This window comes from Raphanus sativus, chromosome 7, assembly GCF_000801105.2.
Source record: "Raphanus sativus cultivar WK10039 chromosome 7, ASM80110v3, whole genome shotgun sequence".
NCBI classification, from domain to species: domain Eukaryota; kingdom Viridiplantae; phylum Streptophyta; class Magnoliopsida; order Brassicales; family Brassicaceae; genus Raphanus; species Raphanus sativus.
In genome coordinates this window covers 14,744,084-14,766,639 of record NC_079517.1, presented here as the reverse complement: position 1 = coordinate 14,766,639, position 22,556 = coordinate 14,744,084, and the positions used below count along the sequence as shown (strand labels likewise).

Below are 22,556 nucleotides of genomic sequence, written 5' to 3'. Positions count from 1 at the left end.
CTTAAATTTGTGTACATTTAAACCATGCCCTTGCGGTTGTTGTTTTAATGTTTGTGAATAAATATTTATTTTGTCTAAGTGATAATATATATTTTAAAAATCTACTTGTGTTAAATAATTATTTAATAACATTTATAAGCATAATAATTTTATATTGTTTAATTTTATTTTGTTTTGTAAACCGTTAATTGTATTTTCACCATTTTAAAAATATGACCCGTACATCCATATAAATGTTTATTTTTATTTTCTTGTGAATTACAATTTTATGATAATGTCTAATAAATAATATTATATACATGGTAAGTTGGTAAATAATTATAATGGTACATGTAATATATATATATATATATATATATATATATATATATATATATATATATATATATATATATTGGTAAAGAAAAAGAGTGTTCAAAAAAAGAAGAAGAGTAACGTGAGTTGTCGATGAGAATGAGACAAAATGTAACTCATATTTATGTAACTCATATTGTTACATAAATATTTTGTGTATGTTATTGATGTTCATTAATTTTCATAATATTAATATGAAATAGGTAAGTTAAAAAATTATATTGAATTTATTGTGAATTTAGTTTAGGAAATGTGTTATCGATTTTGGAAAAGATAAGGAAAGCATATAATTAGGAATAATTATTACTTTATTAATTTTAGAAAAGTTCATCTCAGGGGTGAATACAAGTATTGTTCTTACTTAAAATATGTTCATTTAATTATTTCAGTGCCATTAGGTTGTAAATATTTTGCAAGTCTAAGAGTTAATTTTAAAGTGTATTTCTATTTTAATAAGATAGATATGTTAGTCAAAAGATTTATATTGAATTTATTGTGAATTTAGTTTAGGAAATGTTTTATCAATTTAGAAAAAGATATGGAAAGCATAGAATTATGAATAATTATTGCTTTATTTTGGAAAAGACAAAAATTACTTAAAAATATGCTCATTTAATTATTTTAATGATATTATATTGTAAATATTTTGTAAATCTAAAAGTTAATTTAAATTGTATTTCTATTTTAATAAGATAGAAGTTTTATTTTGATAAGATAGAAGTTAGAATTTAAAATCCATAAACAAAGCGGTCCGTGTGACTTATTTGATAAACTTTTTACAATATAAATATTTTTTTGATTTCGAAATAATCTAAACTGTAGTTTACTGGAATTACTCAAAGCCGACAATTTCAACAAGAGGATTAAAATGTAAAATTTTTAATGGTGGTTCAAATTTCAAATGGTGTATTAGCATTTTCCGGTACTAAGATGGAACTGATTAAGATGGGCAGCCGACAAAAAAAAAAAAAGATGGAACTGATTATTGATCTTAATGTCCCACTTGTTGATTAAAGCTATAAATAATTCTGGATTACCTCTATAGAGAAAAAAAAATAAAAATAGCATTAAACCAAGCTTTTGTCATAAAATAACATCACAAAAATAAAAGTGATTAAAATAAGTTTTATTGAATTATAAATATGCATTTATTAAAGAATTTAGAATTAAGAGGTGAAGTTTTAGAAATGTATTCAAATATTTAAAAACAAAAAATAAATATTAAAATTTTCAAACAAAAATATACTATTTTGATTATTTTATTTTTTAATTGATATTTTATGACAAAAACTTAAAATGCCTCACGTGGAAAGCACATGGGGGATCTCTTGCCGCGTTTAAAATCCGAAACGCACTGACTACGGTCGGCTTTTCTGCAGCGTCGCCCTCGATCTCTTCGATTACTGCCTTTCTAGGTCGCTCTCCCTCTCCGTCGATTCTCCCCCGAGCCAGCGCCGTCGATTTCGTATCCAACAAACGATGAAGCTCACCGTTAAGACTCTCATGGGTCGTCAGTTTGAAATTAGGGTTCAGTCCTCCGATACGGTTAGTTTTCTCGTCCCTTTTTCCCACGAGTAAATTCGCCGTAAGGGAGAGTAGAGAAACGTAGGTTCCCTCACACGAATAGCATCAGATCCACAATTTCTAATAGCTCTATTAGTGTTTAATGTGACTAGCGAATATACATATGAATGTGCTTGTTTTTTTTTTTTTTTTATTGTAAAGATAATGGCGGTGAAGAAGAATATAGAGGATTCACAAGGGAAGGATAATTATCCATGTGGGCAGCAACTGTTGATTCACAATGGTAAAGTTTTGAAAGATGAAACTACTCTGGTGGAGAACAAGGTTACTGAGGAAGGCTTTCTTGTCGTCATGCTTAGCAAGGTACCTATCCACAACGTCAACATTCAATTAATATTATTTTAAGTGGAAGCTTAGATCAGTAGCTTAAACTCCTAAATAATGAAATGTTTGAAGATACATTAAGAGAAGAACTGTAACCGCCGGATATTCTACTCTTGATCGGAGTACTGACTTAGATAAAGGACAGAACCTGAGGACTGAATGCTCTTAGGCATATAATGCTAGTTGTCTGCTTCGTTATTGTTTCCTTTCTATGAAATATTTAGCGTATGGTGGCACTGACATTGTCCTTGTCTTTTGGTTATGATGAACTGTAGAGCCGAACTGCAGGTTCAGCTGGTCAGTCGTCGACTCAGGTAGCTTATCCGTTTCTCATATTTTTGCATGTTGCTGGTTCTTTCGTGTAATTCTCAGTGGAAAATCCTTCTTCTGTTTCACAGCCTGCGTCCACTACTACTAATACGTCTACCACATCTTCTACTAAGGTAACTTACTTACATATATTTACTTGTGGACGTATGCGGTGAGCAGCAGCACGTTCCTTGGGCTGTTTTTAATACAATTTCGTATTGGATAACCAGCCTGCAGCTCCATCTACAACTCAGTCTACAGCTGTGCCTGATTCACCTGTTCCTGCCCAAGATCAACCAGCGTAAGTTTTATAACTGAAACATTAAGCTTCTTTAGAGAAGAGTTTTTTTTTTTTTGCTATCTTTTTTCTCGTCTACGAACCAGGATTTCATATTTATTTTTCCGCTGTCTCTTGCCCACTGCCTTTTTTTATGGTTTTCCGAAAACTTCCATGTTTGTACATGCTGTAAAACTTATTTGTTCAGGATTTCATTGATACGCTATACACTCCTCCGTTTGAATTGTATGTGGCAGGACACAGACTGACACTTATGGACAAGCTGCTTCAACCGTGGTTAGTGGAAATCGTCTTGACCCATTGGTGCAACAATTAATGGACATGGGAGGCGGAAGCTGGGACAAAGAAACTGTTACTCGTGCACTTCGTGCTGCTCATAACAACCCTGACAGAGCAGTGGATTATCTCTACTCTGTACGGGCTCTCTCTTTGGCATTATTCCCTAAGGGCTTAAAGGATTAAATTATTAACAAAAATTTTATATTGTAGGGGATTCCTGAAACTGCTGAAGTAGCTGTGGCAGGGTCTGGTGCAGCCCCTGTCCCACCTGCATCTGGAGGTCCTAACTCATCTCCTTTGGATTTATTCCCTCAGGTATTTAGTATTATTTGTGTATACAAAAGATTTGATTGGTATATTGAGTTACCTTCTCACTCTATGGTTTACTCTTTTTAGGGAACAGTTACCGCTGCTGGAACTGGTGATCTTGGGACGCTTGAATTTCTTAGAAACAATGATCAGGTTGCTATTTCAACTTCTTCTTTTTTTCTGCATCTCCCCTAATTTGGAAGTTATTTTCTTTTAACCTTATGGCGCCATCCCCACCACCCATGATTTCGAGTGAATGATTATGGTTATGGATATGGTTAGCAACACGTTGCATCAACTTAAGTGGAAATGTCTTTTCTATGATAACCAATATAACAAGGGAGGATAAGCTAAATGTGTTTATATGGTTTGACTTTTTGTTCTAACTTTGGCGAATTTCACCAGGCATACTCATCATCTTGTATTTGTTATTGTATCAGTTCCAACAATTACGCACCATGGTCCATTCCAACCCTCAAATCCTCCAGGTAAGATCAGCCTAATTTTCGTTATCCTTGTCCTTTAATTTGTAAGACTCGTCACGGATCGGTGCTTCTTGTCTTGAAAACCACTGCTTTTGTTACCACCAGCCCATGCTTCAGGAACTTGGAAAGCAAAACCCTCAACTTCTAAGGCTAATCCAAGAGAACCAGGCAGAGTTTCTTCAGTTGGTGAACGAGCCTTATGAGGGATCTGACGGGTATGTTCTCCAGTCTGTCTACTGTACTATAAGGTTCTGCCAGATGTAATTATATGCTGATTCACAAAACTTGAAACAAAACCCATCAGGGATGCAGACATTTTCGATCAACCTGAGCAAGAAACACCACATGCCATCAACGTCACCCAAGCAGAACAAGAAGCTATTCAACGGGTAAAGAAACACCAGTAATTGTGCAACACTCTATTTCCACAATGCAACCCTTCTTTTTTTTTGACTGGGTTGTTTTTGTCCTCTATAACAGCTAGAGGCAATGGGATTTGATAGAGACTTAGTAATAGAAGCCTTTCTTGCATGCGACCGTAACGAGGAACTGGCAGCTAACTATCTATTGGAGAACTCAGGAGATTTTGCAGACTGAGTTTCCAAACCACTCTTCTTTGAAAAGTTTGTCCCTTTTCATCTAAATCTTGGCTTTATTTAACTGACATTATCTCTTCTCAGAATTATTATAGTGTGGTGGGATTTTCTCTTTCTTACTTCAGTTTGTCTTTTTGGCTTGAATTTTCTTTATTCCATTTGAGTTTTTTCTTACAATTGATGTGGTTGTTGCGTTTGTGATAGATTCTTATGTGAGCAGAGATGCAAAGATCACGTAGCTCTCGAGGGGATAAACATAAAAAAGTGTAATAGATATTTCATCATATCCAAACTGTTCCTATGTTTTGATTTATTGGAAAAACCGGTTTAGTTTGGTACAAATTGGTAAAATCAGTCATTTTATATTTTGATATTTTAACCTTTCTTTAGTTATAGGCCCTAAACCGGATTGGATTATTTCTGAAATCTAAAATCTAACCATTAAAGTTATTAAACTACTGTAATTGTAATTTTTCTTATCCACTCGTGGTTAAATATTTAACGAAACATAGACGGTCAGTTTTTTTTAAGGATAAATATTAAGTTAATTTGATTTTACAAGATATTCTGTTAAAAAAGGAAAGCAGAAAGAGACCTAAAATGGCGGGATTCCAAATTTAACAGATATTCACAGCCAACAAAGCTTTTGAGCGGCGATCCGATTCTGACTCTCTCTCTCGTTTTCGTTTCAATCATCTTTCTCTGAGCAGAAAATTTTGATAGAAAGTGCAACCAAAAAAAGCAGAAAAAAGGGTTCATCATCATCAATATCTTCATAAACACGGTATCTATCTCTTTCCTTGTCTCTCCCTCCATAATTTGTTTCCTGCAGATCATTTTTATATGGTTATCGTGATTTTTCCGGTAACTATTACTTCTTCGCGAATTATATAATCACGAAGAGATTACGTCTCAGAATCTTTATTTTTGTTTCCCTTATAATTTTTTTTTTTATTCTGTTGATCAATTTAAACAACTTTGCCAGCTAGGTTTAAGTTTTCTTCGCCGCTCACAATGGAGAAGAAGAAGTATCCGATAGGGCCAGAGCATTACACCATCTACGAGGTGATCGGACAAGGCGTCAGTGCTTTAGTTCACCGTGCCTTGTGCATCCCTTTCGATGAAGTCGTTGCTATTAAGATTCTCGATTTCGAACGAGACAACTGCGATCTGGTGAGTCGTTGTATGTTTTTCTTATTTCCCATTACCTAATCTAATTAAGTGTTTTTATTATCTTTGTTTGTTGTTAGAATAACATTTCTCGGGAAGCGCAGACGATGATGCTTGTTGATCATCTCAATCTGTTGAAATCGCATTGCTCCTTTGTTAGTGATCACACTCTGTGGGTCGTCATGCCTTACATGTCTGGTGGTTCTTGTCTTCATATATTGAAAGCTGCTTATCCTGATGGCTTTGAGGAAGTTATTATAGCTACGATACTGCGTGAGGCCTTGAAGGGATTGGACTATCTCCATCAGCATGGTCACATTCATCGTGATGTCAAAGTCAGTAACTTTTCTGTTCTTGATAAAGAAAAGTATTTGGGGGCGGGCTTCTTATTGATTAGTGTTTTGTTTCAGGCGGGGAATATTCTGCTCGGTGCTCGTGGTGCAATCAAGTTGGGAGACTTTGGTGTATCTGCGTGTCTCTTTGATTCTGGTGATAGGCAACGCACGAGGAACACATTTGTTGGAACACCTTGCTGGTATGTTCTTGGTGGTGGTAAACGTTGTCCCCAACAGTTTTGAATTTACTTCTCATGTGAATGATCCACTGCTTCTTGCTTTTTAACAGGATGGCACCTGAAGTCATGGAGCAGTTACATGGTTATGACTTCAAGTAAGTTTAAACCTCGAATTATTTAGTCTATTTTGCATATGTTTAGTAGAGGAGAATATAGTATTTCTTATTTGGAACATGTACTTCAGGGCGGATATTTGGTCGTTTGGTATAACTGGGCTAGAGCTTGCACATGGCCACGCTCCTTTCTCTAAGTATCCACCAATGAAGGTTCATAGCGTTGTGAAATCTTGATTTCAGTTCCATAATATTTATAGCTTCATTCTAAAACAAATATGGTTTCAGGTTCTGCTTATGACCTTGCAAAATGCACCACCAGGGCTGGATTATGAAAGAGATAGGAAGTTTTCAAGGGTATATGCTCAATAGTATACATTTTCCTCAGTTTTGTTGGCTAATTATCATCTCACTTTTTCCCTCCTGCCCTTGTATTTTCAGTCTTTCAAGCAGATGATTGCAAGTTGTCTAGTCAAAGACCCTTCTAAACGCCCATCTGCCAAAAAATTGTTAAAGCATTCCTTTTTCAAGCAAGCAAGGTCAAGCGACTACATTGCTCGAAAACTTCTTGATGGGTTACCAGATCTTGTTAATCGTGTTCAAGCAATTAAGGTTGGATATGTTGTACTAAGTAGATATTCCATATCTGTTCAGTTCTATCAATCATTCAATTTCTCATGACAAAAACTGAGGGGGAAATGCTTTCTGTATGCAGAAAAAGGAAGAAGATATGCTTGCACAACAGAAAATGGCAGATGGAGAGAAGGAGGAACTCTCCCAGGTTTGTGTTTCCAGTCCAAAATTTTTTGGCTCTCTTTATTTATGTTTGAATCATGAAATTTTGGTTTACAGCTCAAATTGTTATACAGAGTATTTAGCCTTTAACCTCTTGTCATAGTAACATGCAGAATGAATACAAGAGAGGTATTAGTGGGTGGAATTTCAATCTAGATGACATGAAAGCCCAAGCTTCACTGGTACAAACTTGGTCTCCTCTAGCCCATAAAAAGTAATTCACTTGTGCTTCATATTATGACTTTCTTATTTCCACCAGATTCAGGACATAGACTGTGGCTTATCGGAGACCAGTTTATCTGAAAGCACAACTTCGTTGCAGGCTCTGGATCAACTGGATATGCAGTCAGAGACTCAGGTATCCCCTCTTGTAGAGAATTTTCCTCAGCTAGATGTTCTGGAAATGTCTCTCTTCTTTTCATCATTGTTAGTTATATACTCAAGGTTTAAGAATTCTTTATTACTTAATTTCTGCAGGAAGATACTTGTCAACTTCCTAATAAGCATCTCCAGCCCCTAATGCACCGAACTCTAAGTATCGCAAGGTTTTTATCTTCTAATTTTAGCTCTGATGTTCTCTATTTTGGAGTTTTCATTTTGTTATCTACTTGTCTGGAACAACTAGAGGTGAATAAACTGAACAAAATCAATATTCTTTGGCTGGGCAGGGATAAGTCTGATGATGATATAAGTCTTGCCAGCCCCAGTTATGATAACTATGTATATTCCTCTCCCCGTCATGAGGATCTGTCTCTAAATAATACAACTGTTGCAAGTACTCATGCAAACAATGGGAAATCAACGGATTCCACATCTATCGCAACCAATCAACCAACAGAGATTCTAGCAGGAAGCTGTGTCAGTAAAGGAGAGAGGTTAGTCCTTTAACATGTAGTATCATCAGATACCTTTAGTGTTTAACCGTTACCTGTCTCTTATAAAGTAATTTAAAACCTGATGTAAACGCTCATATTTACTGACTATATATGTAATCTGTATGTTAATATGTTAATTCCCAGTGATAAAACCCAAGATCAACTTCAAAATGGGTCAACCTGCAATGGAGATGAAGTACCAACAGAGCTGGCTGTTAAACCACCCAGATCATGTATACATTTGTATCCAATCAAAACATCCATGTGGATAAATGCTTTTACTAATTAATTAAATGGTGTATTGGTGTCAGTGAGCCTAGATGAATCTGACGACAAATCAAAGCCACCAGTTGTGCAGCAAAGAGGGCGGTTTAAAGTAACTTCTGAAAATCTTGATATCGACAAGGTAACCTCCTTTTTTTCTGGTTTCAAGAGGGAAACATGCGGTTTCTTGTTTGTTTAACTTACTTGAAAGGATTTTTATTCTATATATACTCACTTTCTCCCTTTATCAGGTGGTTCCATCTCCAATATTGCAAAAGAGTCACAGCATGCAGGTTTGTAATAGTTCCGAGGTCAGCCTGATCAGCTGCAGAAACATCAATATCTATTACCACAACTATTTATCCAAAAGAGAAATACAAAACAAAACATTGTTGTGGTTATGTAGGTGCTCGGCCACCATTCTGCTGCTTCTCTACCTCCCTCGGTTTCAGGAGCTGATGCCCCTTTACCAAACCTAACCAGCTCATACGTTTACCCGCTGGTATATCCAGTTCTGCAAACCAATATATTGGAAAGGGTATGTATGCCTTATGCTTTCTTTATACCAAGTAATAAAGATGAAACACTTTATTGCATAATTTACATCGTCCCAAAAAAAAAACAGGATAGCATTCTGCATATGATGAAAGTACTCACCAACAGAGAGATGACAGGTTAATTTATGTCTCCATTCACACTTTTTTATTGCATTCTTATTGCAACGGGGTTTGAATTTCCTTTGTTTCTCTCATTTAGAAGGACGTTCAGTTGAACCAGGAAACGTACAACAACCTAGTGTAGTTCCTACTGAGAAATCAATGGTATGTAATCATCTGCAAACAGTATTGAATCATACGAATTAGAACTCAGCAGAATTGTTCTTCATTGAACCACAGCTTGAAGCAGCACACGAAAGAGAGAAAGAGTTGCTCCATGAAATAACCGACCTGCAATGGAGGTAAGTAACTTTGACAATCTCCTCCTTGTAAAATACTTCTTTCTCAGGTTGTTTGTGTTTTATAAGCCAAATATTATTTCTTGTGTGTGTGTCCATAGGCTCATCTGTGCAGAAGAAGAGCTTCAGAAATGCAAAACCGAGCACGCCCATGTAAGCTTGAATATATCTAAATGCAATCATCCTATCTGCAATCTTTTCAAAACTCATGCGTCCTTTGTTCAAATTTTCTCACAGGTTTGATTTCCTAAGAAACCTGAGGAGATGTGTGGTATCTATAAGTAAAAGAAGTTTGATTCATCCTCAGCAATAAGTATATCAATAAGATATAAGAGATCTAATGAAGGCAAGATTTGCTTTCAGATGTTTTGTAATTTGATGCATAAGTACATCACTCCCTTGTCCCTAATATCACGTTCTGTGTTATATAATTCACTTTTTAGGTTTAAGTAATATGTACCATGGTAGCTATTTGATAACCATGGTTACATAATGATATGTGTAATATTGATACAAGAAGGGTTATTATTATTATTATTTTGAACTTTTACAAGAAGGGTTATTGAGAAGCATCTTCGTAAGATGATGATGATATGTGGAATTGTGTATTGTAATATATGTGTATGTCTTCGATGCGTGTAAATGAATTCATCTCTCTCACTAACTCAATGGGACAATGGGGCAACAACTAAGCTTGCCTCATGTCGCATAGTCCAACACACAATCCATGAATTCTGTATATTAAAATTAATAAAATAATTTGTTAATGTATTAAGTTATCTAAGAAGTTTGAGTAGTAAAAGTCTAAATAAGATGGCTTTAACCCCCTGTTTATATTCAGATAACATACTTTCAAGTTAATATGTTCTTTTTCTCAAAAAAGAAATATATTCTTTTTCAGTCGAAAAAAAAAAATTAATCTGAATATTTTGTGGAATTTATGTAAACGGTAAATTAGAATTTAGAAATTCTTAATTATCTATAGAGCCGCTGGGCCAATAATTTTTATCGCGCAAAAACGCGTAGGCCCATTAAAGCCCAAAACGGAAACCCACCTGAAAAGTCAGTGGGGACGCGGATTCCTATAAAACGCAAAACGCATCTCCACTCACAAAACAAGAAAGTCTCTATCCATCCCACGAGTTTCATTAACTCACATCGGTGTGAACAAACAAACAAAGAACACGAACAATAGCAAAACTTAGAGAGATCAACTAAACATTTATAGAAAACCCTAGAATCTCAATTTTGGGGGTGTGGGGAGGCGTGAAGAAGATGTCGGAGCTGCAGATTTCGCCGGCGATTCACGATCCGCAAGGGCAAGAGAAGCAGCAGCAAGCCGCGGGAGTGGGGATTTTGCTTCAGATCATGATGCTTGTCCTCTCTTTCGTGCTTGGCCATGTCCTTCGCCGTCATAAGTTCTATTATCTTCCCGAAGCTAGTGCTTCCCTTCTCATCGGTTTGTTTCCTTCCCCCTGCCCTCCTCACTCATTTGCATTGCGATCGAAGGTTTTTGATTTGATTCCTTGTTGAAATTTGTGGAAAAATTAGGGTTGATCGTTGGTGGTTTAGCGAACATCTCGAACACGGAGACTAGCATAAGGTTCGTTCGTTGAAGTTCTTCTTTTTGATTTTTTAGTAATATAATTATCAATTTTTTATTGCTATTATCTGTCTTTCTCAACTAACCTGGAAACTCAACGGAGTATAATTACTTTTATATATAGAATTATCTGTTAATACGTATGCGAGTATTCTCCAATGCTAAACAATTTTTTTCGTTTTGTTCAGGACATGGTTCAACTTCCACGATGAGTTCTTCTTCCTGTTTCTGCTACCGCCCATCATATTATATCCTTTTGTTTTACACATACATACATCTCTATGTGTCATACTTTGTTTTCATGATTCTCAACTTGGCAACAAAATATGTTCTATTCCTTGACTTAGTTGTTTGCACCCAGTCTGGATTCAGTCTACAACCCGTAAGTGCAGAGACCTCTTATGTCTTTATTTTTTTTGTTTCAGATCGGATCCTTGTTCTTGATATGCTTACTTTGCTGTTGGATTTTATGCAGAAACCTTTCTTTTCGAACTTTGGAGCCATTGTCACTTTTTCTGTACTTGGAACTTTTGTGGCTTCCATGGTTACTGGCGTGCTAGTGTATGTATCTCTGTCCTGTGAATGGCTTCTTTTTGTTGACTGGAAAGGTCCTCCTTTTGTTATTCATAAACTCTTTTTTTTTTCTCTATTGAAGGTACCTCGGCGGCGTGATGTTTCTCATGTACAAACTTCCATTCGTTGAGTGTCTCATGTTTGGCTCCCTTATCTCTGCCACTGATCCTGTCACTGTCTTGTCTATATTTCAGGTACTTCCTTTTGCTGATTTTCTGAGAGATTCTCTATTTTCGAAACAGGAGATATCTACCCACTTCTTACTACTGTATTGTTTCGCAGGAACTTGGATCGGATGTAAATTTGTATGCTCTGGTCTTTGGAGAATCGGTTTTGAATGATGCTGTTAGTAGTGTTTGAGTACTTATTTCTGATTCCTTAGATTAGAATGAAAAATATCACATTACTTATTAGGTTTTTCTCTTTTTGTATGTTGCTTTTGGAAGATGGCCATATCTCTGTACAGGTATGTAAGCTAATTCAAAATATACTGTGAAAGACGATATCGTATGATATTCTAAACAGGCTTTAAACTGGGGTGCAGGACAATGTCCTTGGTAAGAAGTCAATCAGCTGGTCAGAATTTCTTTATGGTGATAGTCAGATTTCTCGAAACCTTTGTCGGTTCAATGTCTGCAGGTTTGCTTCTGTCATATGCCTTCCTTTCTCTATATTTGTATGCTAACATGCATGGTTTGGCATGGACGCTGCTAAATATCTTGAAGTTATTGACAAGTTTGAGCAACCCAAGGAAATTATTTATATGAATACCAAACTAAATTTGATCTTTCAAGCATCTCAACTTTTCCAATGTCATTATATTTTCCTATATGTGTGCTTTGTGGGTTATAATAGAGACAAATGTGTGCTTCTGCAGGGGTTGGAGTTGGATTTATATCAGCTCTCATATCCTTTTTCGGTTTTATTTCTTATGAAATATTTTTGTTTCATTTCATACATAAACGAGTTGTTAGCCTTAATGCAAAGCACCTCTTCAAGTATGCAGGGTTAGATGTTGACAAGTGAGTGACCATAGTTCTATGTCTGAAAGTTTTCTAATGGTCCGCTGTCCGCATTGAAATATTTTATTCTGATTTTCTCACTCCTTTTTTCAGTCTGCAGAACTTGGAGTGCTGCCTCTTTGTGCTTTTTCCATATTTCTCGTAAGTAATATATCCCTTATATAATTGCTTTATTGTCTTCTTTAGTTCACGCTCTTAGAGATTGTACGGTTGTTAACTTTGTTTTCCTTGTGCTAGATACATGCTTGCTGAAGGTCTCAGTCTATCTGGCATCGTATCGATTCTATTTACTGGGATTGTAAGTTTCTTTATATTTCTATGAGTCTTGTGCGTTATGATTCTCAGCCAAAAGTAAAGTAGTATAATGGAAACTGCTTGTGCCTTTCAGGTCATGAAGCACTACACCTACTCAAACTTGTCTACAAATTCTCAGCGATTTGTGTCTTCCTTTTTTCATCTGATATCTTCCCTCGCAGAGACATTTGTGTATACATTTGATTCGTACACTCTCAAGCATTTTGATGGTTGATTTCTGTCAATGGTTTGACGTTACGTTTCCAAATGATAAAATCTACAGGTTCATCTACATGGGCTTTGATATTGCCATGGAAAATCACAGTTGGTCACACGTGGGATTCATCCTTTTCTCTATTGTATCCTTTACACAAGTTTTATTCATTTGAAATTCAGATTGTATAAACTGCTGTTGTTCCTTAACTTTTTCATCCTTCGTGACGAACCTCAGTTGTTCATAGTAATTGCGAGGTACGCTTTTTTTTTTTGTTTCACGTATACATGCATTCATTTCCAAATTGCAAATTGTGTGTTGTTTTTCGTGTCTGATACTGTTACTACTGGCGTGTATGTCTTACTCAGGGCAGCGAATGTGTTTGGTTGTGGATATTTGGTCAACCTTGTACGACCTGCCCATAGGAAAATACCTATGACGCATCAAAAAGCTCTTTGGTACAGTGGTAAGATACTGCTCTTAGTTTCCGTATGTAGGTATTGTTTTCAGTACTCAAGTAAAAAGTAAACAAGACTTGTGGATTGCATAGGACTTCGAGGTGCGATGGCTTTTGCTCTTGCTCTGCAATCTGTTCATGATCTCCCAGAAGGACATGGTCAAACTATCTTCACAGCAACTACAGCCATTGTTGTTGTAACGGTAAGCCATCCTTCTTTAAAAACTAACAGTTTGCTTATAACTGAACTACCCGATCAGAGGGTTTCTATTGCTTGATCGCCGAGCCAAATTATATTGCATCTTATCTGATCATTGATGCTTACTGAAATGGATTTCAGGTGTTGCTTATTGGAGGATCCACTGGTACAATGCTTGAAGCCCTAGAGGTTGTAGGTGATGGCCATGATACAACCCTTGGTGATGTAAGTCGAGTGAAAGTAATATATATACATATATATATATATATATATACTGGTCTCTTGATACTGAAAACACAACATGGTTAATGACTATCTTCTTTTTTTCTCTAATGTTTTTGGTCAGGGCTTTGAGGTGGTGAACAATCGGTATATGACTAGGTTTGATGATGAAGATTCACCATCAGGAAGTGGATTCAGGACAAAACTAAGAGAGTTTCATAAGAGGTACATTACTGATTAATCGCTTTTAAGTTTGCATTAACACACTAGAAACAAAACATAAACCATTCGTGTTGTTCTGTTATGTTTTTGTGCCAGCGCTGCGTCATTTACAGAACTAGACAAGAACTACCTAACACCGTTCTTCACAAGTAACAACGGAGACTATGATGATGATGATGATAACAATGAGCAACACCATGGTAACAACATATTGATTATACTCCCCCACTATTTCAAGCTTTTATTATTTATCAACACCCATTAAAATTTGAAACGGGTTGGTCTTTTTTTTGTGTGTGCAGAAGAAATAACTCCTTTTACTAGAAGAGTTGATTTTTATAACAGGGGATAAAATTGTATGAGAGAGAGAAACCGAGTTGGTTCACATTGACAGTGAGACATCATAGTGAAGCAGCGGTTGGTGTACATAAAAAAGAAAAACAAATGGTATCGTGGTCGGAGAGTAATAGTAGTAGTCAGAATACACTTTACTTTCACTGTGTTCCTCACCATGAAACCTTAGTGGATTATTGTTTTGACTAATTACATTTAGACAAAAAGAAAACCTTAATGGCCATGGCTGAGATTATACTTTATCAATATCCAATATCCCACGAAGCTTTATCAGTGTTTTCAACATAATCAGTCTCGACTCGATCGAAGAAGATATCGAGATAGAAAGATAAGTATGAGTCTATCCGGTACAAACCGGTTCACTTAACCGAACTCTAATGAGTAAACCACGTTATCATAAGTTCATAACTAAAAGTAAGCTTGTTAGGTAGACAGAGTTTTGGTTTCAATTGCTGTCCGAATGCTCCTCTAATAGAGAAAGTAACACGTCACGCCAAAAGTGTGGACCACAAACCAAGATCTCCTCTAAACCTCTCTATCTCTCTCTCTTTCATGGCTGTTAACTGGCGTCTCTCTCTGATTTTCCCGGAGTAAGTTACCACGATGAGTCTCGTGGCTACTCAGTCGCTGGGTATAACTCTAACCGGCGACGGTGTTTCCATACGCAATTCGAGAAGAAACGGTGAAAAATCCAAACTTTTCTTGGCGAATCGGAAGAGATCAATAACGCGTGCAGCTCTTGTTCAAGCTGCAAAGCCCAGAGAAGACGGAGCTGCGGCAAGCCCCTCCCCTTCCTCTAAACTCCAATACCGACGGGCTGATCTCGCGGATGATCTTCAAGCGGAGGCACGAGCTTTAAGTCGTGCAGTTGATGCCTCTGTTTATTCCCCGGAGCTAATCGCCAAGAAACATGGCTCTCAGCCTCTCAAGGTTTTATTATAGCTCTTCCTGAGTTTTGAATTCTCTCTAAAGTTTTCAACTTTTTAACTGAGAGAGAGATGATTATTGCCAAAAACCAGGCTTTGCGAAGAAGTGTGGAGATATTGTCAGCTTTAGGTGGCTTCGCGCTGAAGTTAGGGATTGATCAGAGGCAAGGGAAGCTAGAGCTGAACATGAAGAAGAGAGCTGGTGAGCTCCGAAGGATTTTCACTCGTCTCGGGCCTACGTTTGTTAAGTTGGGTCAAGGTTTATCCACCCGACCTGACCTCTGTCCACCTGATTACCTCGAAGAACTTGCTGAGCTTCAGGTTCACTTCACCTCTCTTCTTGATTTATAGGAGAACATCTCTCTCTCTCTCTCTCTCTCGCTAACTTTGTCTTTCTCTGTTGAAGTAGGATGCTTTGCCAACCTTCCCTGACGCAGAAGCTTTTGCTTGCATTGAAAGAGAGTTAGATACGTCTCTAGAATCCATTTTCTCCTCTGTATCCCCTGAGCCGATCGCGGCAGCTAGTCTTGGCCAGGTTTACAAAGCTCACCTTAGGTACTCAGGTCAGGTTGTCGCTGTCAAAGTCCAACGCCCTGGGATCGAAGAAGCCATTGGCCTCGACTTCTACCTCATCAGAGGAGTTGGGAAACTCGTCAACAAGTACGCAGACTTCATCACCACCGATGTCCTCGCCCTTATCGACGAGTTCGCCTGCAGAGTCTATCAGGAGCTGAACTACGTCCAGGAGGCGCAGAACGCTAGGAGGTTTAAGAAGCTCTATGCTGATAAAGCTGATGTTCTTGTGCCTGATATCTTCTGGGATTACACCAGCCGCAAAGTCCTAACGATGGAGTGGGTAGAGGGAACTAAACTGAACGAACAGGTTGCTATCGAGAGTCAAGGCTTGAAGGTTCTTGACCTCGTGAATACAGGAATCCAGTGTAGCTTAAGGCAGTTATTAGAGTATGGTTTCTTCCATGCTGATCCTCATCCTGGTAATCTCTTGGCAACACCTGATGGGAAACTTGCCTTTCTAGACTTTGGCATGATGAGTGAGACACCGGAGGAAGCTAGGTATGCTATCATAGGCCATGTTGTTCATCTGGTCAACCGAGATTACGAAGCCATGGCTCGAGATTACTATGCTTTGAAGTTCTTGTCCCCTGATGTAGATGTTACTCCCATCGTACCAGCTCTCAGAGACTTCTTTGACGATGCGCTTACTTATACGGTCAGCGAGCTCAATTTTAAAACCCTGGTTGATGGTTTAGGTGCTGTCTTCTATCAGTATCCATTTAATGTCCCACCTTACTATGCTTTGATTCTGAGGTCGCTTACTGTGCTTGAAGGCTTGGCACTTTACGCAGATCCTAATTTCAAAGTGTTAGCTGCATCGTACCCTTATTTTGCCAAGAGGCTTCTCACTGATCCGAACCCTTATCTAAGAGATGCTCTTATCGAGCTTCTGTTCAAAGATGGGAAGTTTAGGTGGAATAGACTTGAGAACCTTCTTCAACAGGGGAGTAAAGATAGGGATTTCTCAGCGAAAGAGGCTCTACAACCTGTTTTGAAGCTTCTCCTTGATCCAAACGGCGAAGAGCTTAGACTGTTGGTGATTAAAGAAGCTGTGAGAGTCAGTGAAGCAATTGCTTTGGGGACTGTTGTTGATACATACAATTCCATGCCTGTGTTTTTGAGATCTCTTGTCTTCAATGGAAATGGGAATGGTCCTCTTACAATGAGTGCCGCGGAACTCGAAAGCACTCTTGAGCTAAGGGACCAGGTCTCAAGAATATGGAGCCTTCTTCAGTCTTCAGAAAGCTTTGACCCAGCTATTTTGCAGCCAATAGTACAGGTAATAATAATATATCATTGACATTGTGCACTAACCTAATCACAATAGTGTACTTTGAGTGATGTATGTGCTCAAGTATACTCTTGGATTGTTGTTGTTTGTTTGTTAATCAGGTGTTACAACAACCGGAAGCAAGAAGACTTGGAGGACGTGTTGCAGGAGGTGTAGGGCAACGTCTTGCTGCTAGGTTTCTGCAACAACTACTTCGAGCCACAACACCGTCTTCATCACCAAATGCATAGATCATATTTTCTTGTCATCAATGAAAGGATTAATTGTATATTAACCACAGAATTGCTTCATGTTATAGTAACATAGTATCATTCTTTCTCCTTGTATTTTTATCAGTGAAAAAACAAAATTCAAAGAGCTTATGACAAGAAACACATTTTCAGAGAAATTGAATCCAAAAGAATTAAAGTGTGGGTTTCGATTCAAAACTTTTTTCTCTATTTTTAATTTAAATATTTATATCTTACAATAAAAGGAGAATATGAAAACAATGGACCATGAGCGAAAACAAGTCATCACGTCGAATGAAAACGATTTGGGACGATTAAAGATCCCAACAAAGTTGCAAGTTTTAAAAATACCAACTGATGAGAATTGTAGCTGAAATTCACCGAATTTCATTTTAAGAAATGTTATAATATAAGAATATAAACATATATAATATGATACTTAAAATGTTATGTATGAACTCCTAGCAAGATATGGTTATTGCTTTAATTGATAACTAGATCATGACCTGCGCGCCTGTGCAGGTTTATCTTTTGATTCATATATTTTATATATATGTTGTATATTATTTAAGATTTATAATATAAAAAGTTAGAATGATCCGGAACCGAAAAAAATCGATCAGGACAAAAAAATATCAAATACCTAATTAGATCCAAATGTTGAGAACTCGAAGAACTCATACCTGAAATGAATAGATTTATACCCGACCTAGTGAGCTAAATTTCAAACATAGTATCTTTTGTTATATTTTTAATTTATTTTTTGGGTTGGTGAAATTTATTATTTATTCGGAAGATTTTTGGCTAGCTTAATGGTATATATTCGTAGGTTTCTTTTTTTCTGAACAGAAAAAGAGATTTGGGTCTTGACTAAATTTATCTTATATAACAAATTGCTGTTATAAATAATTTTTATAAAAATTAATTTGTAACAGTAATATTATTTTTGTTATAAATTAGTATATCATGGTTTATATGTTCAAAGTATAGAGTTAGTCGTCTTCATAGTATTGTTAATATTGATAAATGCAAGTTAATGAATACATATAATATATTATATTATTAGTAATATGTCGTATATTGTTATATGTTAGTAGATGTATTATTAATAATCTATCTTATAGTATAATATGCTAGGGGATGTATCTAGCTTATAGTAAAATATATGCAATATAAGGAAATATGCGTAGTATATATAATAATAAGGTAAGAAGTGAAAATCTATGGTAATGGTTGATAATAATTATTTATAAAAAGGCATATCTAATAATAAGTAGATTAATATAACATTAATTACATAATTTCCAACTTTAAAATTCACCTAGAATAAGTTGTAATGTTTCTGTTTTAATAAGATAGATTAAGTTATTGTTTGTATAAATTATTTGATGGTGAATAACTGGTTCTCAATTTTTTTTTGAATGAATACATGTTTATCAATGAGTATTTGAATCTAATGTTGTTACTTTCGATAATACATAGAGATATAAAGTCAAACAAGATGTTGATTTTTAACTAAGAATGGTAGATACCACCCAAAAAGGTCTAAAACATAATTTAATTTTCATTTTAATTTAAGTATATTGTTTCAGTCCTAAATCTTAATAATTATAATTCCATAAAATTAATGTGACTGTATATAATTGTTTAAAAGCGTTGAAATAAAATTATAAAATAACTTTGATGATGAATTTATTTCTGATAATAATTATACAAAATATATAAAAATATTGAAGACAAAATAAAAAGAAATGTATAAGTAAAATATAAGCAAAACTTAAACATTTTTACATAGCTTTCTATATCTCTTTTGAAGCTTACATTGTTTGAAAATAAAACCTTATCATGTATCCATAATTTTTTTATTTGAATAATTTTAATGTAAATGCATCTTCTGAATGACGGTTGTAATCATCCTAAAAATTGTAATAAAGTTCATCAAATGAAATTATGCATAAAACTAAAAGACAGAAATTGATATTCAATACCAATTTCTCCTTCAGATTGAGAAGTTGATTTATCTATTAATAATAGGAATCCAAATTAATTCCAGAAGTGGTGTTGTTTCATCCAAAAGTTGCATTTGTTGAAAAGTTGTTATTATATTTGTCTTTTGGAGATCATTTCTCAAATATATTAGTTTTAATTACAAAAATTTATTAACATGTCAAAGGATGTGTCTTCTATGTTGATGTATTCTTTTATCATGAAATGGTTTTAAAATAGTTTTGTGTAACAGTTTGTTTTTTGGGAGAATTACCAATTGTGACTCAAAACTTGGAGTCAAACCCAAAAGAGTACCCCAACTTGGGTCAAAGGCAAAAGTAACTTAAAAGGCTATTGAAATTACAACTATCTCCTTGTGAACAAACAAAAAAACGGATTTTTTTTTACGTTTCTACCCCTCGCAAGTCGTCTGTAAACAGACGACTTGAAAATAAGTCGTCCAGACGACTTTAAGTTAAGTCGTCTGGACAGTTATTCTTAAACATAATTTAAAAATTTTGTAAAAAATATTTTGATAAGTGAAAAATTGGAATTATGTAATTAACATATGTCTTAAGAGATATAAATTAATATATAACAAATTTCAATTGTTTTCAGCCCAGATGAGTGAAAGTAGTGAGTCATGATATTCTTTAGTTTATGTTTCATCAACATATGTTGTAGTATTGTATGTGTTCTTAGGGTTAGATTTTGGAAAGCATTAAAACCGTTTTTGAAAATTTTTAAAATTACCTAGGCGTGTTCGTTTCTGTGTATAGTAAACACTATTGAAGTATAATTTGATTTTATAACGTGGTTAGTAAGTTAATTTAGTCATTTTAGTTTAGGGGTTCATTTTAGGGTATTGGACGACTTAATATTTAGTCTTCTGTTCCCAGACGACTAAATATTAGGTCGTCTGATGTACATTATCAGCCAGAATAAGTCGTCTAAACCGGACCAAACCTTAAAGTTTACCAATGTACTTTTAAAGCTAACCGGATTATTTACCCAATATATAAGGTGATTTTTTTTTTTTTTTTTCATTTTCCGCGAACAGAAACCCTAACAGTTCTCTCTCACCGGCGATATCAAAGGCGATTCGAATTCCCACTATTTCCGAACAACCATCGTTCTCAACGTCGGCTATCTATCTCACTTCATTCTCACCGTTGTCGCCGCAGCTTCTTCTAACCCTAGCGCCGCCGATTCCTCTAAACCCTAGCGCCCCCGCTTCCACTATTTCCGAACAAACCGTCGCCCTCGCCACCGTGCTCACCAACGTTCTCACCGCCGCTTACTCTAAACACTAGCTAGCACCGCCGTTTCTTCTAAACCCTAGCGCCGCCGCTTCTTCTAAACCCTAGCGCCGCCGCTTCTTCTCTGTAAACCGTAGCGCCGTTTCTCTGTAAACCCTAACGCCGGTAAGTCATCAAACTCGTGGAAAAGATGAACATAAAACGTTGTCTCTTTCAATTTACTCATTCTCACCGTTTCACGTTTATTTTTTCAGATCTATAACCACAATGACGAGTACTCGAACTCCTTCTGCGACTAATCAGGTCCGCTTGAAATTTTTCTACTGGAAGACTTGTAAGTAAGTCGTCTGGAAAGTCTTCAACCTGGACGACTTAGTACGTCCATTTGGAAGACTTTCCAGACGACTTAAATATAAGTCGTCAACTAAGTCGTCCAGTTGGACGACTTTCTAGACGACTTATATTTAAGTCGTCTACTAAGTCGTCTGGAGTAACAATTAAGGCGTGATTGATTTAGCTTGTGTTCTGACTTCTATTGTTGTCTTTGATTATTTTGCAGACAAAAAGGATGGATATTCCAGAACTCCCCCGTAGGTTATACACATTAGGGGAAGAGCCAGAACCCCACAATAGCATTTCGTATCATACGGATAACACGAAGTTGCATACTGCTCTTAGGGAAGCTCTCACTGATGCTGAATTTGAAGAGCTCAAGGAGTCGAGATTGGGAGTTTTCATCAAGTTCAAGGAGCAGGGATTTGGTTGGGCTTCAAGGCTGGTTCACCACTTGCTCGGTTTAAAGCTGGACATTAAGAAGAAGTACGAGATGTGGTGTCTCGTTGGTCCAGAACCTGCGAGGTTTTCACTGTTAGAGTTTGAAAACATCACTGGTCTAAACTGCGACTACATCGAGGACCTTGAGACACCAGAATGTGAAGTTACCCCACAGATGGTTTCTTTCTGGGAGATGATGGGAGTTCATCGGGAAGCTGGGCCAAGTACTGATCAGATAATAGCAGCACTGAAGAGATGCGGGGATTGGTCCAGGGAAGATCGCAAGCGACTCGCGTACCTTTCCATCTTCACTGGATTCATTGAAGGGAAAAAGTTCTCAAGCGCTACACGAGCTACTCTCGCAAGGCTAGTGATGGATTTAGAAAGGTTTGAGAATTATCCATGGGGGAGAGTCGCGTTTAAGGTGCTGATGGACTCTTTGTGGAACAAAGATATTACTGGCTGTTACACCGTGGATGGCTTTATACAAGTTCTTCAGGTCTGGGCGTACGAAGCTATTCCGGGATTGGGTGCTAGTATTGGTCTACCCAGAGCAAACAGTCCGTCTCCACCGATTCTGGCTTACGACGGCAGCAGAGGCCGCAGATTCATGAAAGCTGCTATCTTGAGTCAGGTACCTTTCCATCTTCACTTAATTAAGTCGTCCGGAAGGTCTTCCAGCTGGACGACTTAGTAGACGACTTATTATAAGTCGTCTGGAAGGTCTTCCAGCTGGACGACTTAGTAGACGACTTATTATAAGTCGTCTGGAAGGTCTTCCAGCTGGACGACTTAGTAGACGACTTATTATAAGTCGTCTGGAAGGTCTTCCAGCTGGACGACTTAGTAGACGACTTATTATAAGTCGTCTGGAAGGTCTTCCAGCTGGACGACTTAGTAGACGACTTATTATAAGTCGTCTGGAAGGTCGTCCAGCTGGACGACTTAGTAGACGACTTATAATAAGTCGTCTGGAAGGTCGTCCAGCTGGACGACTTAGTTGACGACTTATAATTAAGTCGTCTATTTAGTATTTTGTTTCAAATATCTAACTCGATTCTTCTTCTATTTACTGCAGACCCGCGTGATCAACTTTGTTGAGAAGGACATTAGTGAAATGTGGCCAAAAT

At 36.6% G+C, this 22,556-nt stretch overlaps 4 protein-coding genes and 1 long non-coding RNA gene across 8 annotated transcripts; all 5 read left to right on the top strand.

Annotated features, from left to right (window-relative positions):
- Positions 1-1,710: 1,710 nt before the first annotated feature.
- LOC108814676 (ubiquitin receptor RAD23b) lies at positions 1,711-4,860 on the top strand. Its single transcript, XM_018587293.2, has 12 exons — positions 1,711-1,899; positions 2,080-2,241; positions 2,538-2,576; positions 2,661-2,705; positions 2,802-2,872; positions 3,106-3,283; positions 3,359-3,463; positions 3,545-3,610; positions 3,898-3,945; positions 4,048-4,157; positions 4,247-4,331; positions 4,423-4,860. The coding sequence occupies exons 1-12, from the start codon at positions 1,834-1,836 to the stop codon at positions 4,537-4,539; spliced, it is 1,092 nt and encodes a 363-aa protein (XP_018442795.1). The 5' UTR covers positions 1,711-1,833; the 3' UTR covers positions 4,540-4,860.
- LOC108816031 (serine/threonine-protein kinase BLUS1-like) lies at positions 4,432-9,780 on the top strand. 4 transcript variants are annotated; one of them, XM_056990518.1, is made up of 23 exons: positions 4,432-4,565; positions 5,249-5,322; positions 5,528-5,711; positions 5,789-6,043; positions 6,119-6,243; positions 6,333-6,377; positions 6,467-6,548; positions 6,624-6,692; positions 6,777-6,947; positions 7,051-7,116; positions 7,244-7,312; positions 7,390-7,488; positions 7,608-7,675; positions 7,799-8,005; positions 8,150-8,238; positions 8,317-8,411; positions 8,521-8,580; positions 8,676-8,807; positions 8,895-8,943; positions 9,026-9,090; positions 9,166-9,227; positions 9,326-9,377; positions 9,462-9,780. In XM_056990518.1, exons 3-23 carry the CDS (start codon positions 5,553-5,555, stop codon positions 9,465-9,467), a joined length of 2,025 nt encoding a protein of 674 aa, XP_056846498.1. In that variant the 5' UTR covers positions 4,432-4,565; positions 5,249-5,322; positions 5,528-5,552; the 3' UTR covers positions 9,468-9,780. The 4 variants fall into 4 exon arrangements, with proteins under 4 accessions (XP_056846498.1, XP_056846497.1, XP_018444095.2 ...); XM_056990517.1 differs by having other exon boundaries at positions 5,524-5,711; XM_018588593.2 differs by lacking the exons at positions 4,432-4,565; positions 5,249-5,322 and having other exon boundaries at positions 5,489-5,711.
- Positions 9,781-10,362: 582 nt separating this feature from the next.
- On the top strand, positions 10,363-14,624 carry LOC108814327 (sodium/hydrogen exchanger 6). Its single transcript, XM_018586874.2, has 22 exons — positions 10,363-10,683; positions 10,776-10,827; positions 11,016-11,075; positions 11,185-11,209; positions 11,303-11,388; positions 11,483-11,594; positions 11,683-11,745; positions 11,847-11,866; positions 11,945-12,039; positions 12,278-12,306; positions 12,391-12,422; positions 12,516-12,563; positions 12,660-12,720; positions 12,811-12,908; positions 13,000-13,075; positions 13,168-13,187; positions 13,299-13,396; positions 13,481-13,590; positions 13,728-13,811; positions 13,933-14,033; positions 14,127-14,230; positions 14,333-14,624. Exons 1-22 carry the CDS (start codon positions 10,500-10,502, stop codon positions 14,380-14,382), a joined length of 1,608 nt encoding a protein of 535 aa, XP_018442376.2. The 5' UTR covers positions 10,363-10,499; the 3' UTR covers positions 14,383-14,624.
- A 203-nt stretch (positions 14,625-14,827) lies between these two features.
- On the top strand, positions 14,828-17,605 carry LOC108818416 (protein ACTIVITY OF BC1 COMPLEX KINASE 3, chloroplastic). Its single transcript, XM_018591382.2, has 4 exons — positions 14,828-15,314; positions 15,404-15,631; positions 15,720-17,165; positions 17,279-17,605. The coding sequence occupies exons 1-4, from the start codon at positions 14,988-14,990 to the stop codon at positions 17,405-17,407; spliced, it is 2,130 nt and encodes a 709-aa protein (XP_018446884.2). The 5' UTR covers positions 14,828-14,987; the 3' UTR covers positions 17,408-17,605.
- A 2,583-nt stretch (positions 17,606-20,188) lies between these two features.
- Positions 20,189-20,955, top strand: LOC130497656 (uncharacterized). Its single transcript, XR_008936656.1, has 2 exons — positions 20,189-20,817; positions 20,907-20,955. It is a non-coding gene; the product is annotated as an uncharacterized LOC130497656 (long non-coding RNA).
- The last annotated feature ends 1,601 nt before the right edge of the window (positions 20,956-22,556 follow it).

What these genes read in the sequence shown, in the direction of transcription:
- LOC108814676 (XM_018587293.2), top strand. Translation starts at nt 1,834, where the DNA reads ATGAAGCTCACCGTTAAGACTCTCATGGGTCGTCAGTTTGAAATTAGG. An exon ending in GGGTTCAGTCCTCCGATACG is followed by an intron (nt 1,900 to 2,079) that starts GTTAGTTTTCTC and finishes TTTATTGTAAAG; the next exon opens with ATAATGGCGGTGAAGAAGAA. An exon ending in CTGGTCAGTCGTCGACTCAG is followed by an intron (nt 2,577 to 2,660) that starts GTAGCTTATCCG and finishes TCTGTTTCACAG; the next exon opens with CCTGCGTCCACTACTACTAA.
- LOC108816031 (XM_056990518.1), top strand. Translation starts at nt 5,553, where the DNA reads ATGGAGAAGAAGAAGTATCCGATAGGGCCAGAGCATTACACCATCTAC. An exon ending in CTAAGTATCCACCAATGAAG is followed by an intron (nt 6,549 to 6,623) that starts GTTCATAGCGTT and finishes ATATGGTTTCAG; the next exon opens with GTTCTGCTTATGACCTTGCA. An exon ending in ATATGCAGTCAGAGACTCAG is followed by an intron (nt 7,489 to 7,607) that starts GTATCCCCTCTT and finishes TAATTTCTGCAG; the next exon opens with GAAGATACTTGTCAACTTCC.
- LOC108814327 (XM_018586874.2), top strand. Translation starts at nt 10,500, where the DNA reads ATGTCGGAGCTGCAGATTTCGCCGGCGATTCACGATCCGCAAGGGCAA. An exon ending in TAGTGCTTCCCTTCTCATCG is followed by an intron (nt 10,684 to 10,775) that starts GTTTGTTTCCTT and finishes TGGAAAAATTAG; the next exon opens with GGTTGATCGTTGGTGGTTTA. An exon ending in AAAAGCTCTTTGGTACAGTG is followed by an intron (nt 13,397 to 13,480) that starts GTAAGATACTGC and finishes TGGATTGCATAG; the next exon opens with GACTTCGAGGTGCGATGGCT.
- LOC108818416 (XM_018591382.2), top strand. Translation starts at nt 14,988, where the DNA reads ATGAGTCTCGTGGCTACTCAGTCGCTGGGTATAACTCTAACCGGCGAC. An exon ending in ATGGCTCTCAGCCTCTCAAG is followed by an intron (nt 15,315 to 15,403) that starts GTTTTATTATAG and finishes GCCAAAAACCAG; the next exon opens with GCTTTGCGAAGAAGTGTGGA. An exon ending in TTTTGCAGCCAATAGTACAG is followed by an intron (nt 17,166 to 17,278) that starts GTAATAATAATA and finishes TTTGTTAATCAG; the next exon opens with GTGTTACAACAACCGGAAGC.